The sequence below is a fragment of the Diceros bicornis genome, chromosome 7 (assembly GCF_020826845.1).
Source record: "Diceros bicornis minor isolate mBicDic1 chromosome 7, mDicBic1.mat.cur, whole genome shotgun sequence".
In the NCBI taxonomy this organism is placed as follows: domain Eukaryota; kingdom Metazoa; phylum Chordata; class Mammalia; order Perissodactyla; family Rhinocerotidae; genus Diceros; species Diceros bicornis.
The window spans coordinates 61,761,657-61,778,401 of record NC_080746.1 but is presented as its reverse complement, the minus strand read 5'-3'; the positions used below and the strand labels follow the sequence as shown (position 1 = coordinate 61,778,401).

At 39.6% G+C, this 16,745-nt stretch overlaps 3 protein-coding genes across 3 annotated transcripts; all 3 read left to right on the top strand.

Moving 5' to 3' along the window:
* The first annotated feature begins 250 nt into the window (after nucleotides 1-250).
* On the top strand, nucleotides 251-1,843 carry LOC131408748 (hemoglobin subunit epsilon-like). The gene is made up of 3 exons (XM_058545790.1): nucleotides 251-345; nucleotides 467-689; nucleotides 1,587-1,843. Exons 1-3 carry the CDS (start codon nucleotides 254-256, stop codon nucleotides 1,713-1,715), a joined length of 444 nt encoding a protein of 147 aa, XP_058401773.1. The 5' UTR covers nucleotides 251-253; the 3' UTR covers nucleotides 1,716-1,843.
* A 3,318-nt stretch (nucleotides 1,844-5,161) lies between these two features.
* On the top strand, nucleotides 5,162-6,718 carry LOC131408746 (hemoglobin subunit beta). Its single transcript, XM_058545788.1, has 3 exons — nucleotides 5,162-5,309; nucleotides 5,445-5,667; nucleotides 6,462-6,718. Exons 1-3 carry the CDS (start codon nucleotides 5,218-5,220, stop codon nucleotides 6,588-6,590), a joined length of 444 nt encoding a protein of 147 aa, XP_058401771.1. The 5' UTR covers nucleotides 5,162-5,217; the 3' UTR covers nucleotides 6,591-6,718.
* Nucleotides 6,719-12,402: 5,684 nt separating this feature from the next.
* On the top strand, nucleotides 12,403-13,775 carry LOC131408740 (hemoglobin subunit beta-like). The gene is made up of 3 exons (XM_058545783.1): nucleotides 12,403-12,546; nucleotides 12,682-12,904; nucleotides 13,523-13,775. Exons 1-3 carry the CDS (start codon nucleotides 12,455-12,457, stop codon nucleotides 13,649-13,651), a joined length of 444 nt encoding a protein of 147 aa, XP_058401766.1. The 5' UTR covers nucleotides 12,403-12,454; the 3' UTR covers nucleotides 13,652-13,775.
* The last annotated feature ends 2,970 nt before the right edge of the window (nucleotides 13,776-16,745 follow it).

The following is a 16,745-nucleotide window of genomic DNA, read 5'->3' as shown; positions in this document are numbered from 1 at the left end:
AAGGAGAGGACAGCAGAATCCCCCTGATAAGGCCAACCAACGCTATCAGAAACACCAATGTCCATCTTGCTGACCCATCCTTGTCCAAACCCCACCCTTGGCGGTGACAACCCATCCTTGACCAATGGTCTTATTTCATTGGGAGAAGAGAGGGCCTGGGGGCCAGAGAGGAGGAATAAAAGACCACACAAAGAAGCATCAGCACAGACTTGCTTCTGGCTCATCTGTGATCACCAGAAAGCTCCCAGACACCATGGTGCATTTTACTGCTGAGGAGAAGGCTACTGTTGCTAGCCTGTGGGCCAAGGTGGACGTGGAGGCAGTTGGAGGCGAGGTCCTGGGAAGGTAGGCACTGGAGGCCAGGGCAGGGGGCAGAAAGGCAGACAGCGTTCCTGAAAGAGAGACTGGTCAGGTTTCTTACGTACACTGAGTTCCCATCTGGTCTGTGACTATGATCACCCGACAGGCTCCTGGTCGTCTACCCATGGACCCAGAGGTTCTTTGACAATTTTGGCAACTTGTCCTCTGAATCTGCAATAATGGGAAACCCCAGGGTCAAGGCCCATGGCAAGAAGGTGCTGACATCCTTTGGAAATGCTGTCAAGCACATGGATGACCTCAAGGCCACTTTTGCTCAGCTGAGTGAGCTGCACTGTGACAAGCTGCATGTGGATCCTGAGAACTTCAGAGTGAGTTCTGAGCGAGCTTGTGCTTTGTTCTTTCATCCTATGTATTTGTGCTGTGGGTATTTTAGGAGAAACATGCACTTAAGTCTTTTCCTATATTGATATTTTGGGGAGGTAATATTTTAGAGAAGGGTTGGATTTTGGTAGTTAACTTGTTCCAAAGATCATAGTACGTAAGACCAAGCAGACCAATTACTACGATCAGTGGAGGCCACTGGCCTTCTGATATTTCTTAAAAAATACATGGTGTGAAGAGCATTGGCCAAAATGGAGCTAAATATTTTGGGGTGGAGAATACAAACTGAGCCAGGCAGAGGGACACCTTGCGTTTGGAAACAGAAATTTTCCATAAAAATTGATGAATATATTTCTGCATGGTTCTTGAGTGTAGAACTAGGACTAAGCAGGGCAAAGTAAGAGAAATTTTTTCAATGGATGATTGTGTTTCTCCTCTTCCTCTCACCCCTTAGCAGTGATGAAATGCTCTTGTGTACAAGGCACAGGATTCTTTGTCATATGAGTGTCCAAACAATTTGAATGTATGTATTATCTGGGGACTTAGATTACATATATTAAGTTTTCTTGAAGCACTATAATCCTACTTTTAAAAAAGACAAAGAGTCTCTAAAGGAGAGAAGCAATCCCAAGCAATGTTCTGAGGTCATGAATTGGCAGAGCAAATGAGAGAAGAATAGAACACAATGGGAGGTACAGGGCTTGGAGTCATATTGAAGCCAATGTAAAGCCCATAATGAAGCACTTTTGGAGGAGCATGACCCTTAAAGTTGCTCAAACTCTTACTAGGAAGGAAATGAGTGTTTTATTTATTTGCTGCAAGGCCAGCTTGAGGCCTTCTTTTCACCATGTACTATTTTGTTTTTATTCCTACTCTCTCGCCAGCTTCTAGGCAACATGATACTGATTGTCTTGGCAACCCACTTCAGCAAGGAATTTACCTCACAGATGCAGGCTGCCTGGGAGAAGCTGACTATTGGTGTGGCTAATGCTCTGGCCCACAAGTACCACTGAGTTCCCTGTCCAGCTATGCTGGCGCCTACTGGAGGGCCCGGTGTCCCAAGAGTCAATCTCCTGAAGGCTAGGGGACAGTGCCCTGCCTCCAGACTTAAGTCCTACATGATAAAAATAAAATAAAAATTATGCTCTATATGGAATATCCTTGTCTTTTCTCTCTGTCTTTATCTGTTTTTTTGATTCAGCTAATAGAAAACACTCTGATGGGAATGGGAGTATTGGAGTTTGGGAATTTGGAGTAAATAGAGAAGAAACTTTTATGAGATTCCGTAAGATAAGAGTGGCTTCAATGAAGTAGTTACCCCTAAGAACGGAAAGTAGACTCTTGAGTTGGACGAGGTCTTTAGAAAAAGGGAGAGACTGGAGGTACTCTTGCGAGATGCAAGAAGACTGTTGATATTAAGCATGGGCATGTTAGGACTCAAATTAGGGGACCTGGATAGGCTGTTATTGTACAAACTCAGGATAGAGGTCTTTTTTGGGTTAAGTTCACTTCTATTTACTATAAGAAACATATTTATTAGCTATAATGCAGTGAAGATGGGGCTTCACCCAGTCAGGGACCACGCTCTAAACTTTTCTCTCATATTTTCAATGGTATTAATGGAGGAACCATCCATAAGTCATAGGAACTGACTGCCTTGGTTTGAATATGTACTTCACCTGCTAGCTCTGTGACTTGGAACATATTTATAATTCTATTAAGACTTTGGTGGAGACAAAAGGCCATTTACATGGGGAAATGACAAATTCAGGAATCAGCATGCCAAAACTAAGTGACAAAAGAGAAATCGGTCCTTTAGAAGCAGTGGGGTGGTATAAAATTAGAGAAGCTGTTAGAGAGACCAGAAGAAGCAGGAAAAGACAATATTTTCACAGCAGAAAGAACCAGTGAAGTTTCTTGCACACAAGAGTGACATAATGAATAGGGAAATTGATCCACATGTGGGTATAAAACTGACAAGAAAGGATTTAACTTGGATATAGCCATAGAGGCTTGCTGTGATTACAGTGAAGTGGTGAGCAAAGAACTGAACTTGACAGGGGCAATGAAACTAAGAATAAATTAAGTAAGGGACCATTGTGGCAAAGGGAACATAGTGAAACAGAGAGTGGAGAAGTCACCAATGATAGCCAGGTTCCCTGTCTGGTGAAAGAAAAGAAGGAAATATATTGACAGAACAGAAAATGCCTACATGTCTCTTGTTTGGAGCTGGCAATGAGCACAGCTACCTTAGTGGCAATCACTTCAAATTCCTGTACCTAAGTCCCTGGCATAGAAGCAAAAAGCCAGGGCTTTGGATTAATAGACAAAGATCAAATTATAGCCCCATCCCCTAGAAAAGTTTAGTTAACTTCTTTTCAGAATTAATTTTCTGGTTTGTAAAGTGGGATAATGATTCCTACCTCACAATATGTTTCAAGGTTTCAAGGAGATATTTATAAAGTGTGTTGTGTATCATTTTTGAAAAGTTAGTGGTCATGGTTTATACAATGCACTAGGATCTGTTCCTCTGTGCTCTGATTCATTGTGTATTCTTGACCTGATTATGTTCTTTCTGAGCTCCAGACCCATGTATCCTACTATTTCCTTAATATCTCATTTTGGATTTCTCAAAAGTGCATCAAATACAATATGTCCAAGACTGAACTCTTGATCTTTTCCTAACGTGGCCCTCTTCTTGTGTTCCCCATCTCAGTGACTAACGCATCATCCATTGCTCAAGCCTGAAATAGAGAAGGCATTTTTACTCCTCTCCCACTACAATATCATTCTAACTATTTGTCTCTTGCTTATCTATCCCTAAAATCTATTTATATACTGAAGTAAGAATAATTTTTGAAAAATACAAATCAAATCATGCAACTCCTATCCTTGAAGTTTTCAATGATTTTTCTTGGCTTTCAGGTTAAAGAATAATAATATGTAACATAGTTTAAAGATCATTCATGTATCCTCTGCACCTTCCTTTCATATACCACTCTCCCTTGTGATCTAAATCACAGTCACACAGTCCATCTTTCAATATATAAATCATATAGTTTGAACATTACATTGTACAATTCATCTGTATTGTTGTATGTGAAGCAGTAATTGATTCTTTTCACTATTTTCCTTTACCGTATTTATCTATTCCACTAAACGAGGAACATTTAAGTTGCTACTAGCTTGAGATTCTTATGCATATTGATGTTTCAAGCATTCATCTACATGTCGTTGGACACACACAAGCATACGTTTCTCTATATCTAGAAGTATAATTGCTAGGTCATGGGTGTTGCATATAATCTGCTTTAGTAGACACTACCAAATATTTTCCAAAGCAATTATACTATTTTACACTCTCATTAGCAGAGTATTAAAGTTTTTGTTGATCTATATCCTTGTCAAATTTTGGAATTGTCAATCTCTCCTCTCCTCTTCTTTATATTACTTTCCCTCCTCCTTCCCTTTCATTCCATTCTCTTCCCTTCTGTTAGTCCCTCCCTCCCTCTCTCACTTCCCTCCCTTCCTTTCTTCCTTCTAGCTATGCTTGTGGATATATATTTGTATGTCATTTTATTATTATTTTGAATTGAGAAAAGAGTGTAATTTCCTTTGAATCTTCATTCCTGGATTTAAGTCTACTTTTTTCCTGAGGACACAGCTGTGGAAATTTCTGCACTTGCGTTTTCCCAGAAACCCTGTCAGAGTTAACCTGACTGAGTGAGGTAAAATCTTCCTGGCAATTCCTTTGCATTCTTTCTTTAGTCATATCACAGATTTAAACAAATATGTTATAGGTATCAGACATTTTCCTTTATCTCTCATTAAATTCTTCCCATTATAATTCATGCTCCACAAATATATTTTAGTAGCTGGTAAGGAGACAATACTCACTGTTTCTCATTCTTTTAATGAACATTTATTTCAATGAAGAAATGGAAAAAAGAAGTTTTGTGACTGGAAATATTTATCAAAAGAAGGAGAAAGAAAGTTAAAACGATGACAAAATATTTATCTATTCCAATCATTTATAAATATCTCTAGAGGCAAAGGGAAGCTCCATATAGAATCAACTTGATAAAATTTCTGCTTTCTAGGTCTTAGTTTTCTTATCTATAAAGTGAAAGAATTGAGTAAGTTAAACTCTAAGGTACATACCACTATATCAGACTAAAACATTTATGCATAAATGAGACTAGGAGTATATTTGTAGAAGGAACTACTAAAGGAGATGAGATCAGGAGATAAGCAGAGGGAGAGCAGAGTTTCTGAGTCAAGACACCTAAGATCTAGAACAGTCAATAACAGGACCTGTTGAACGGGACTGAGGGATGAGGGTGCATCTTCTATTCTAACAAACCAATGAACTTCTGCTATTTCCTTGGCCAATCTGCTTATAGGAGAAGGGAGGGCAGAGCCAGGGCTGGGCATAAAAGGACGAGCAGGGCCAACTGCTGATTACACTTGCTTCTGACACAACCGTGTTCTCTAGCAACCACAAAACCAGACACCATGGTGGAGCTGACTGCTGAGGAGAAGGCAGCCGTCCTTGCCCTGTGGGACAAGGTGAACGAGGAAGAAGTTGGTGGTGAAGCCCTGGGCAGGTTGGTATCCAGGTTACATGGCAGGCTTAAGGAGAGCAGCAGAATCTGGGCATGTGGAGATGGAGACAAAGCAGTCCCCTGGGTTTTTGACGGGCACTGACTCCCTCTGTCCTTTGTGCTGTTTTCATCCTTTAGGCTGCTGGTTGTCTATCCATGGACTCAGAGGTTCTTTGACTCCTTTGGGGATCTGTCCACACCTGCTGCTGTTCTGGGCAACCCCAAGGTGAAGGCCCACGGCAAGAAGGTGCTGCACTCCTTTGGTGACGGTGTGCATCATCTTGACAACCTCAAGGGCACCTTTGCTGCCCTGAGTGAACTGCACTGTGACAAGCTGCACGTGGATCCTGAGAATTTCAGGGTGAGTCTAAGAGATGCCCCCCTTTTCTTCTTTTCATTTTCTAGTCTTTTGCTTGTTCTTTTACCTACATGTTCTTCCTCCACATTACTTTTTATTTTTGCATGTCATCATTTAATGTTTTTCAAAATTTATACAGTTTTATATTCTTTCTTTGATTATTCCATATTGTTTCCTTTCTCATAATCTTTCTTTTTTTTTAATCAAGCTCTTTATTTAATGTCTTATTTTTTGCCTCTCTCGCTTTTTTCCCCCTAACTTCCTTTTCCGTACCTAGTGCTCAAATTGTGCATACCAGCTCTCGTATGCTATTTCTACGCTTGGAAAAACCCTCTGTCTCTCCAAATGGTATTGGAAAGGTTCCTCAAAGAGGAGAGGCAGATAGTGCTGTTCTAGAATTTCTAAATCGTTTCAAAATTGAAGAATAATCGGAACATTATAGAGTCAAGATTCAATGGAAAGGAAAGGAAAGTGAATATGTGAGGATGAAAGACCAGAAGTAGGGATTTGGGGCAGCAGTAGTTGCTAAAAGACAGCCCATCCTCACACTAATTAATCCATTAATTAGTACATATAATATATATGATAAAATATATAAATGTATAGAGTACATATCTATCTATCTGTTTGTAATACATACATATATATTTACTCATTTATGCTGGTGGAGGTAGCCTGAGGATTAACTTCTGCTACAGTGTGGGCAGAGGAAAATGATTGTTGGCCCAATTTCTCAGAAGCCAAGCTTGATTTCTCTGTTAATCATGTGTTTGTGTCTATCTACCTCTTCCCCACAGCTCCTGGGCAACGTGCTGGTTGTTGTGCTGGCTAAACACTTTGGCAAGCAATTCACCCCAGAGTTGCAGGCTGCCTATCAGAAGGTAGTGGCTGGAGTGGCCAATGCCCTTGCTCACAAGTACCATTGAGATCTTGGCCTGTTTCCTGGAGACCATTGGAAGACTCTATTTCCCTAGAGTCTATCTTCTGAACTTGGGGAAATAATGCCTCCGCCTCAAGGGTATGGCTTGTACCTAATAAAGAACTTTCATCTCAACATCCTGATTCATTTCACTTATTTTATTTTTTTCCTCTGGGTGTATGGGAAAATCCCTGAGTGTCTACAGTTAGGAAGCTTTTGTGTCTTATACAAAGAGGTCAGGGAAAATGAGAAAAAGAAGCGAACCACACATAGTCACTAATGGATGACAATTCTACCTCCAAAGCAGAGGAATTGTCAAGAAGGTTTGAAATATAGAGAGGATACTGGCATTACAGGGGCCTATGGGAGACTTCAAACCTAAGACATAGTCTTCAGCTTATGATCTGATCCATTTCCAACAATTACTCAAAAGATAATATGCTCAATTAGAGATATCATGATTGCTCAAGACACTGTTATGTTTCCTTTTTTCTTCCTTCCCTTGCCTGCACATTGTAGCCCACAATACTACACTCCATCAAGAGTTCCTGCTCTAAGAAATAACACCCTTCTCTCGCTTGCCCCAAAACATCTCCCAAAATAATTCCTGCCCTTGTCCCATTTCAGGCACAGTTCAACACTCACATATCACTTGTGACCTCTTTTGACCTTAGCCTCAAAGATCTTTGCAATATTGCCTAGGGAAATCTTTACAAACCCTTCTCCCCTACCCATTTTTCACATTTGTTTATCCATCACACTCACATTCCATGCTGTATAGACATTGCTGCCTATTTTGTACTATTCTACATGACTATTGTGGCTTGTTAAGTGCTTCCATAAGCAGTAAGTGAGTATTTGTTAAAGGATATAGTCAGCGAATTAATGAATAATTATACCTTGTTTTAGAACTCCTGGGACTAGAGGGACAATCTGAACAATGGATGATTGTATAGTGTTCTTTTGGTGTTAATGCCTCAGTCTACAATGGGGAAGCGTGTAGGAAAGTAAAGCACTGATCAGACATTTGCTTTCTGATCATAGGTAGTAAAACAAATTTGAGCACTATTTTTGTCATATGTCAAATTAGAAGGATATCTAGAACCTTCTAATTTGTATGCATTTCTTTAAATCTATATTATGATCTTGTTGATTAATTTTAGACTTACTTGACTACCTGAAACAGAACCTGTTGCTTTTTTCTGTATAAAAGTGCTTTCATAATAGCTCTGCCTGTTCTACCAGCATATAGGCAACGCATTAGAGTTTACTGTTTCACCTTTATATTTTGAATTGCCTGAGGGCAGAGGCTTTTTTATATTCATTTTTTTCTTCTCAGATCATTCTACAAAGTAAGCACTGCGAACTCTTTATATCTGAATAGGATACTTAAGAACCATGGGCTCACATCCCAGAAGCAGATATCTCAGAGCAATTTTATGAAGACTACATTTATACTCCTGAACACAGAATAGTTCTCATAAGAATCAGCTATTAGGAGAAGCAGAGACTTTCAAACAATTTGAAAGAGGGTAAGAGAGATTGTAGGTTTCATGATCTGGAAAGGGGGAACCAAAGTAACTGTCTTCCCTCTAAATGATCATGAAAAGAACCAAAATATATAAAACTTACTGTACTCTCTTTTGTTCCTTCACCTCTGGAACTGGCCAATGAATTGAGACAAGAAGTTGGGCGTAAAAGTCCCAATACTGGAGAATTCAAGAGAACATCACCCGGATGGGACTTGCATCAAGCACAAAAAATTACTATATACCAGGCATTACTGTCTCCACATTGGGAGTGAGGAAGTGAAGGGATGGAAAGAGACTTGGCAGTTTGTTATTATATTCTCATTCTTTGTTAGAGTAGAGCTTCTGTAAAAGTCTAGGAGTATAAGTAATGCCTTAATATTTGATCTTAATTATATTTGATAATTTACCCAACGGTTATTTCAATTTCCTCTCTATAATGTTGCTTTACATAGTATGTTTAGTATGTTTGAATGAAGATGGGGTATGTGTGTAAAAGAAAGAAAGTTAGAAAGAGAAAGGAGGAAGGGAGAGAGAGAAAGGGGAGAGGAGAGGAAAGAGGAGGGTAAGAATGGAGAGAAGAGGAGAGGAGGGGAGAGGTAAGAAAGAGACAGAGAAGAAAATAATATTGTGGGTTAGGTTCTATAACCATTTAAAAATACTTTAATTTAATGTTAAGAGAATTTAGCATGATATTCTAGATTATCCATCTCTTGAGCCTCAGCGCAATGGCTTGGAGATTTGGCCTTATGAATTAATACCTTACGTATTAGATAAGGGTGCCCAAACTGAAGCCAAGTTTCTGTCTCTAAAGATGTAGAGGTTCAAATTTAACTGGGGAAAGACTGCCCCTGTGCTCTCCATAAACAGCACATGGGCCACTTAGTGAGGTAAACAAAAGCTAATTATGAATGAAAGTCTGAGCTGAATGGAGGAAATGTTAATGTGGAAGTGGTAGACTGACATATTAATTGTTCTGTAATAATTAGAATATACTTTATCAAAGTTATGGCTATATTAACTTCATTGCTTTTTAGAAAGAAATATGACATTTTAAAAACAAGTTGAACTATCCTATTCTCAAACTATTCTATCTATATGTCCTTTGTTTTATGAGTTCTACTCTTTTTGGAGCATTTTTATTTTATTTTATTTTATTAATTTAATTTAATAATATTTTATTTTTGAAAAGATGTTAAACTGAGGTAACCAAGAGATTGTGTATTTGGAAGAGAAGAGTAAAGAATAACTGTGCTTGACTCAGGAAAATATAAATTAAATTGCTGAAATAGTCTACTTAAGTAATTTAAAATTGAACACTAGAGCATGTACAAATGTGTTCTAGTTGAGTGTAATTTTTGAAACAATGACAATACCACACCTCTCCAGATGAATGTCATGATTCTTTTGAAGGAAGTTAATATTCACCCTCTTAATTATACTCAGACCAGGCCCATCCTGGTATAGAGTATTAGAAATTAGGTAAACTTGACAGACTGGAGTAAAGGAAAAAACCTTCTGTCTCTCTGTCTCTCTCGGGGACTTGTGTGTGTGTGTGTGTGTGTGTGTGTGTCTATGTCTGTGTGTGTCTGTCTGTCTGTCTGTCTGTGTGTTGAAGGCTCAGTGGGGTTGGAATCAAAGCAGAGCAGGCATCCTATGGTATGCTTCACAGAGTAGAAGTAACTTCACAATGGTGAAGATGGCAGTGGGCCTAAGAACTTTCCAGAACCTTTGAATGCTGATCTGGATTTGAACCTAAGGCTCTGAACACGACCACATTTATCAATATTCATCCTTTCTTATTTTGTCTGGTATGTCTGAGCTTTTGATGTCTTATTACAGCTTGCAGCCTTATCCCTGCAAGGTTATGAGCAATAGAAGGAAAATTCTGTTTCACTCTTCAGTCATGCTAAGTAGCAATGGTGAGAGAGAGCAGCAACTCCTGGCCGGAAGCCAGGATGACAGTAGCTGCAGCAGATGCCAGTACAAAAGAGTGGCTCATGGGTCATCCATGGCAAAAGAAGGTTTAAGGAAGAAGGCTCAATAGAAGAACTTTAGGGCAACAATTTCTGAGCACAAGAAATGGCAGGGGAAGGCTTTAAGTAGATGTTAATTTCTGTCAATCAAGATGGCAAAGCTGCAGTCTTGACAATTTGGCTCTTTACAGGAAAATATAAAAGTATTCTATACTATTTCATAAGGTCTGTGAATTTTCCATGACACAGAGTTCCTGCAAAAGACATGTTCAAACTTCCCCAGAAAACCTGCTTTTATTTACATATGCCTGACCTCTGATATCAGGGGAGTGACATAGGGTCTTGAAAACAGGCTGAATGTAAAACAATGATAAAGCTAATAGAGGTTTAAACTCAATAAAATGAAACTCAAACTCTAACAGTAAAACCAAATCTTTCTTTCTTTCTTTCTTTTTAATATTTAAAACATTTGAAAGACCTCTTTTCCCAGAAGCCAACCTGAAATACCCTTTCCCAAGGATAGACCAATAGTAAGATCCTCTTTGCTTCAAGGTTTTAGAGAAGAATTAATATAAATTGAAAATATTTAAATTCTATCTGTTTTATCCCTATAATTTTTTATGGGCATATAATTCTGATCTAATCTCTGGATAGCCAGAAAAGAACCAAGCCTTTCCTACATGTCTAAGAATAATCAGAGTAAGTTTTTCCACAAGTACTTGATGAGGCTTGGGACGGGTAAATAAGGTGATGAATTTTTACTTTTTTTGGGGGGTGATGGAGAAAGTGTTTTGGAGAATGAAGCAATGGAAGTGGGAATTTTGTGAATTTCTTTAGAAACGGAGCAGTCCTTTTCTTCTAGTTCACCTAAAAATGTTTCTGTACTTGGAGTTTCAGAGCGTTAGAGCTAAAATGATGAGAGATTTCTGTTAAATATCTGTTGCCAGTGATGGCAATGGAGAGAGAAAGATGATTCCAGACATCAAGGTGCCTGAATCAGGAGAGGATTCTAAGGTAGAAGAAACATGGTGAGTAAAAAATGTATGGCCCTTTCCTTAGTGACAGGAAATGGGACTTCAGGAAGGGGGAAGATGCGGTAGGTGGAAATGATAGACAGTAGGGAAAATAAGTAGCAGAGCCCTCAGGGACATCTGAGATGCAATGCTGAGCTCAGAAATACTTGCTGCTTTTGTTCTTTTCATTGCATCTTTTAATGGGGCAGAACTCTACATGTGAAGTTAACAAAATTTATTACATGGGGGAAAACAAGGGGGGATGTTGGAAAATCTATACAGATAGAAGGGTAAATTTTAATAGAAGAGAGTTTAAACAAATAAACAAAAATATATAGAGAAAATGGGATTATGGGTGATGAATTTGAGGCAAAGAAATGATTATTTCTTTGACTCAACAATATTGGAGGAAAAAAAATAATCTGAGACAAAGCTGGAATTCCTTCTACTTTCCTATTTCTCTTTTGAAGTCACAGAGAAGCTGCTCTGTTCTTGCAGACACTTTCCCAGATCAGTCCAGAAAGAAACAAGTTATATATCCCTGGTTACTCGTTGAAAACATTGCTTCCCTTAGTGTGACTAACAATTTGGGTTGTAACTGATTTTCATTTATTTCTACTTTTTACTACATTGAGAGATCTCTATGTTTTCATCTGCGGATCCCCAAAACCTAATAGAGTAATTATTTCACAGACCACTCTTGATTCATATTTATTCTATTTTTCAATCATCCTTTATTTGATTATATGACTAAATTAAGAAAAAATTAATGAATATTTATTTTCTTACCAGAAGGATTTAAACCAAACCCAGAGAAGGAAGATATACTTAGAACAGGGGCAGAGGTCTCATCCATGCTGTCCTTGCCATTATTTTGCGTATTCCGAAGACTGAGGAGGTCATCCAGCCACAGAGTCTGAAGCTGAACCACAGCAGGTAAATCCCTTCCACTTTCTGGACCTCAGATTCTTCATCTGTGCAATAAGAAAATTGAAGAGGCAAACTCTGAGAGATTACCAGGCTGTCATTCTAAAAACACGTACAAGTCAATTTTCCAAGGAGGACGATTATAGGAGCATTTGCACTGCTGGGATGGAGCCTGGAGATACCTAGAGAGAGGGCTGATGTTCTGAAGCCAGACTCATAAGCCAGTGCTAGAACTGCTGAGGACAGGTATGGCTGCCATCACTCAGGCCTCACCCTGCAGAACCACACCCTGGTCTTGGCCAATCTGCTCACAGAAGAAGGGAGGGCAGAGCCAGGGCTGGGCATAAAAGGACGAGCAGGGCCAACTGCTGATTACACTTGCTTCTGACACAACCGTGTTCTCTAGCAACCACAAAACCAGACACCATGGTGGAGCTGACTGCTGAGGAGAAGGCAGCCGTCCTTGCCCTGTGGGACAAGGTGAACGAGGAAGAAGTTGGTGGTGAAGCCCTGGGCAGGTTGGTATCCAGGTTACAAGGCAGGCTTAAGGAGAGCAGCAGAAGCTGGGCATGTGGAGATGGAGACAAAGCAGTCCCCTGGGTTTCTGACAGGCACTGACTCCCTCTGTCCTTTGTGCTGTTTTCATCCTTTAGGCTGCTGGTTGTCTATCCATGGACTCAGAGGTTCTTTGACTCCTTTGGGGATCTGTCCACACCTGCTGCTGTTCTGGGCAACCCCAAGGTGAAGGCCCACGGCAAGAAGGTGCTGCACTCCTTTGGTGACGGTGTGCATCATCTTGACAACCTCAAGGGCACCTTTGCTGCCCTGAGTGAACTGCACTGTGACAAGCTGCACGTGGATCCTGAGAATTTCAGGGTGAGTTTATGTGGCCCTCAGTTTCTCCTTTGTCTTCCTTCTTATGGTCAAGCTCATGTCATGGGGAGAGGGATGCAGTTCAGAATGGGAAGAGGTACTGTGGCTGTATCTCTGCGGACTCCGGAGGAACGTTTAGTTTCTTTTACTCTCTTTGCTCACATCCCTTGTTTCTACTTATTCAATCTTGTTTTCCTCTTTTTGTTCTCTGCCATGTTTTCTCTCTATCTTTTTAATTAAACATTTTATTTTGAGTGTTTAATTAAAAATAATTTTCTTCTTTTAATCTACTTCACAAAAAAATTTATCTAACGCTTTCTTTCCCTTATCTCTATCTCTTTCTTTCAAAGCAAAGAGAATAAAATGTATTATTGCTTCTTTGCATGGTTCTAAAGAATAACAGTGACAACTTAAGTTCTGAATTAAGACAGAAACGGAGGGACATTATTAAGTATAAATTCAGACTGATATGGGTGGATTCACATCAACAGTAATATCCAAGATCCAGCGGTCTTTCTGCTTGTGTTCTAGGGCACAAGTTTGAGATGAGGCTAGAATATTCTGAGTCCAAGCTGGGTCCCTCTGCTAACCATGCCCCTGTCTCTTGTCTTTTCCCCACAGCTCCTGGGCAACGTGCTTGTTGTTGTGCTGGCTCAACACTTTGGCAAGGAATTCACCCCACAACTGCAGGCTGCCTACCAGAAGGTGGTGGCTGGTGTGGCCAATGCCCTGGCCCACAAATACCACTGAACTCCCTTTCCTGCTTTTCAAGAAAGGTCGTTGTCCCTAGAGCCCAACACCTGAACATGGGGATATTATGAAAGGATGTGAGCATCTGGCTTCTGCCTAATAAAGAACATTTATTCTCATTGCACTGGTGTATTTAAATTATTTCTGTGTCTCTCACTCAGATGGGCACGTGGGAGGGAAGGCATTTAAGACATAAAGAAATGAGGAGCTAGTTCAAACCTTGGGAAAATACATCTATATCTTGGACTCCATGAAAGAAGAGGTTGTAAATATTTAGCATATGTGGGAAACAGACCCTGCTGTCTAGTCTCAGTTTCCCTTCGAAAAGGATTCAAATTGAGGCTTGATTTGGGAGTTAGATTTTTGCTATGTTTTATTTAAATTAGTTATTCTATTTAGCCTTCCTTATAAACATGTTCTCTCCAATAAGTTGTCCTCACAGCCCTAAATTCACTAAGTTCTTCTCCTAAAGACACCCCTGTCCCTCCAAGATTTCCCTTATGTGTTCTGCTTTCCCCATTGCCATCCTCTCATAGCTCTTATCTTAGCTCTCTCTCTCTCACCCCATGGAGATCTGCTTGAAGGATGAAAAGCAGGGGGAGGTAGTTTCCCTGACTCTTCCCCTAAGCCTTTCAGTCTGCACTCGAAGGAGGGAGCTGCTAATATTGTGATAAGCATAGGACTGAGGATAATGTAAAAAATGGCTTTTTGTGGCTTGATACTCACTGCTATTTTATAATCTTTTCATGTGCTTACACCAAATGTGAGCCCATTCTCTTCAGGATGCTTTAGCATTCATATTCAGGAAGTGATTGGAGATCTGCTCTCTTCCTTATCCTGCCTCTGGTGGCTTCTCTACCTTTGTAGTCATTAGCATAGAGTTACCATTAGCAACACACCCTAATTTCATTTTCTCATTCAATAGTCACTTATGTGGATACTAGATTCTGAAAATAAAATAAGAATTTCAGGCGATCCTTGTCTCCTCTTGCACCCCCAATTCTGAATCTAGTTAGGGATATCTGAAAGTAATTCATCTAACAAGTGACTATAAATGAGTATGCACGAGGTTCTATGAGATCAGAGGGTGAAGCCCTCCATATGAAATGAATGATAAAGTTAAGTATATACTTATCAGAATGAGAAGGAAAAAGAAAAAATCAAAACAGAAAGGGAGAATAGCATATGCCAAATTGCTGATGAATAAGGTGTTTGGTATTCTGAGAATTTCAAGTAGGTAAGAAAGACAAGCAAAGCAAAATTGCCTGCAAGGGAATTGGATAGGATAGGATAAGATAGGACAGGATAGGATAGGATAGGATAGGATAGGATAGGATAGGATAGGATAGGATAAGATAAGGATAGAATAGAATAGAATAGAATAGAATAGAGTAGAATAGAATAGAGTAGAATAGAGTAGAATAGAATAGAATAGAATAGAATAGAATAGAATAGAATAGAATAGAATAGAATAGAATAGAATAGAATATGAACTTTCATGAACATTGTGGAGGATATATTTAAAATTAAAAATCCATAAAGGAGAGGATACAATCTAGCTATTATGCATGAGATGCTTATACTAAGAACTGACAAGTGAGATGGGATAGTATAGCAGGTTAAGACATAAACTTTGAAATCAGACAGCCTGGATAGAAAACAGACAGCCTGGATAGAAAACATTACCACTTATTAGCTCTGACCTTGTGAAAATCACTTATGTTTCCTGAACCTCGTTTTTCTTACCTGTAAAATACCCAATGGTATATATCTTTCTTGTGGTGTGACTGTAAGTATTAAATGAGATAAAGTGTAAAAAAAGTTAATTGCAACATATGGTACTTCACAATGTCTGACACATGGCTCAGCAAACGTAATCTAAATAGTGTTTTTGTTATAATCATTATGAATAATAAAGGTAGAAGTGGTGTCATTAATACTGATGATGATGCTTGAAAGAATTGTCTCATTAAAGAGGAAAACCATAGCCAGAAATATCATTCCTCGACTGGTACCATCCATGCCCCTTAACCTCTTATATTCAGGAATCTGTATGATTTGTTGATTATCGGAAAGCCTCAGCTGAGTGCATGAGTTAGGGTGCAGTTAAAAGACTGAAACCACACAGAAATTTGAAAAGAGAAATTTAATTATAAGGAATTGTTAACTATAACCAAAGATTGGAGAAATGGAAGATTAGTCAATAAGGAGTAAGAGGACTCTGAAAATATAAGAATAGAAGACATAGAGAGCAGTCACTGCTCTTAGTGCTGGATAAAGTAATCGATTAAGGAACAATCTGCGAGGGGTCTTTTTCCTGGGACTGATAGCCAAACCTCTTGAGAGACAGCATGCCCAAAGCTCAAGAGAAAGCTGAACAATTTTTGAGGCTGCTAAACTGCCCAGGGGAGGTGCATGAGAAGCCATCCACTGGCAGGTACCACTTCAGCAGCATTTATTGAGAATCTGTTCCCTGGAGTGCCAGGGGAAGCCACCCATGTGAAGGAACTGCACCTCAGATCTTCCTATGAAACTGCCTGAGGTTGTAACAGAAGTGATTCATGGGAAATTCCAAAAGGACAGCACTTTGCTACAAAGCCACCCAAGGGGGTGTCAGAGGGACCCATTCACAGGAGAGGCTACACTGGCAGCACTCTGCTGCAAAGCCACGTGTGCTGCTAGAACCTGGCACTCCAGAAGCTGAGCACCTTGCCATGGTCTGGTGTCGCAAAGACAGAGATTATTGCAGGATCCTGCCTAGCAGATCACACCAGAACTAGGAAGAGAATCTTTTTCCTTCTCCAGTGCCTCTCTAGCACACTCTGCTGACAAAAACTTAACATTGTGCCAACTGGAAAAGGAGAACTTTTAACAGGGTCTACTTCTATTATCATAGAATAGATGATTGAGTGGATTTGGAATTGATAGGCAATCCATTGACAACTGACACACCTGACATACAGTAGGTTCTTGTGTCAGTTAAAGTCTGTAGGGTAATAAGAAAAACTCAATTAGAACTAGCAAACAATAAAGCAGTATTTAGAGGCTTATGGAATCAATAAAAGAAATAGAGCAGACTTTACTACTGTTTGGA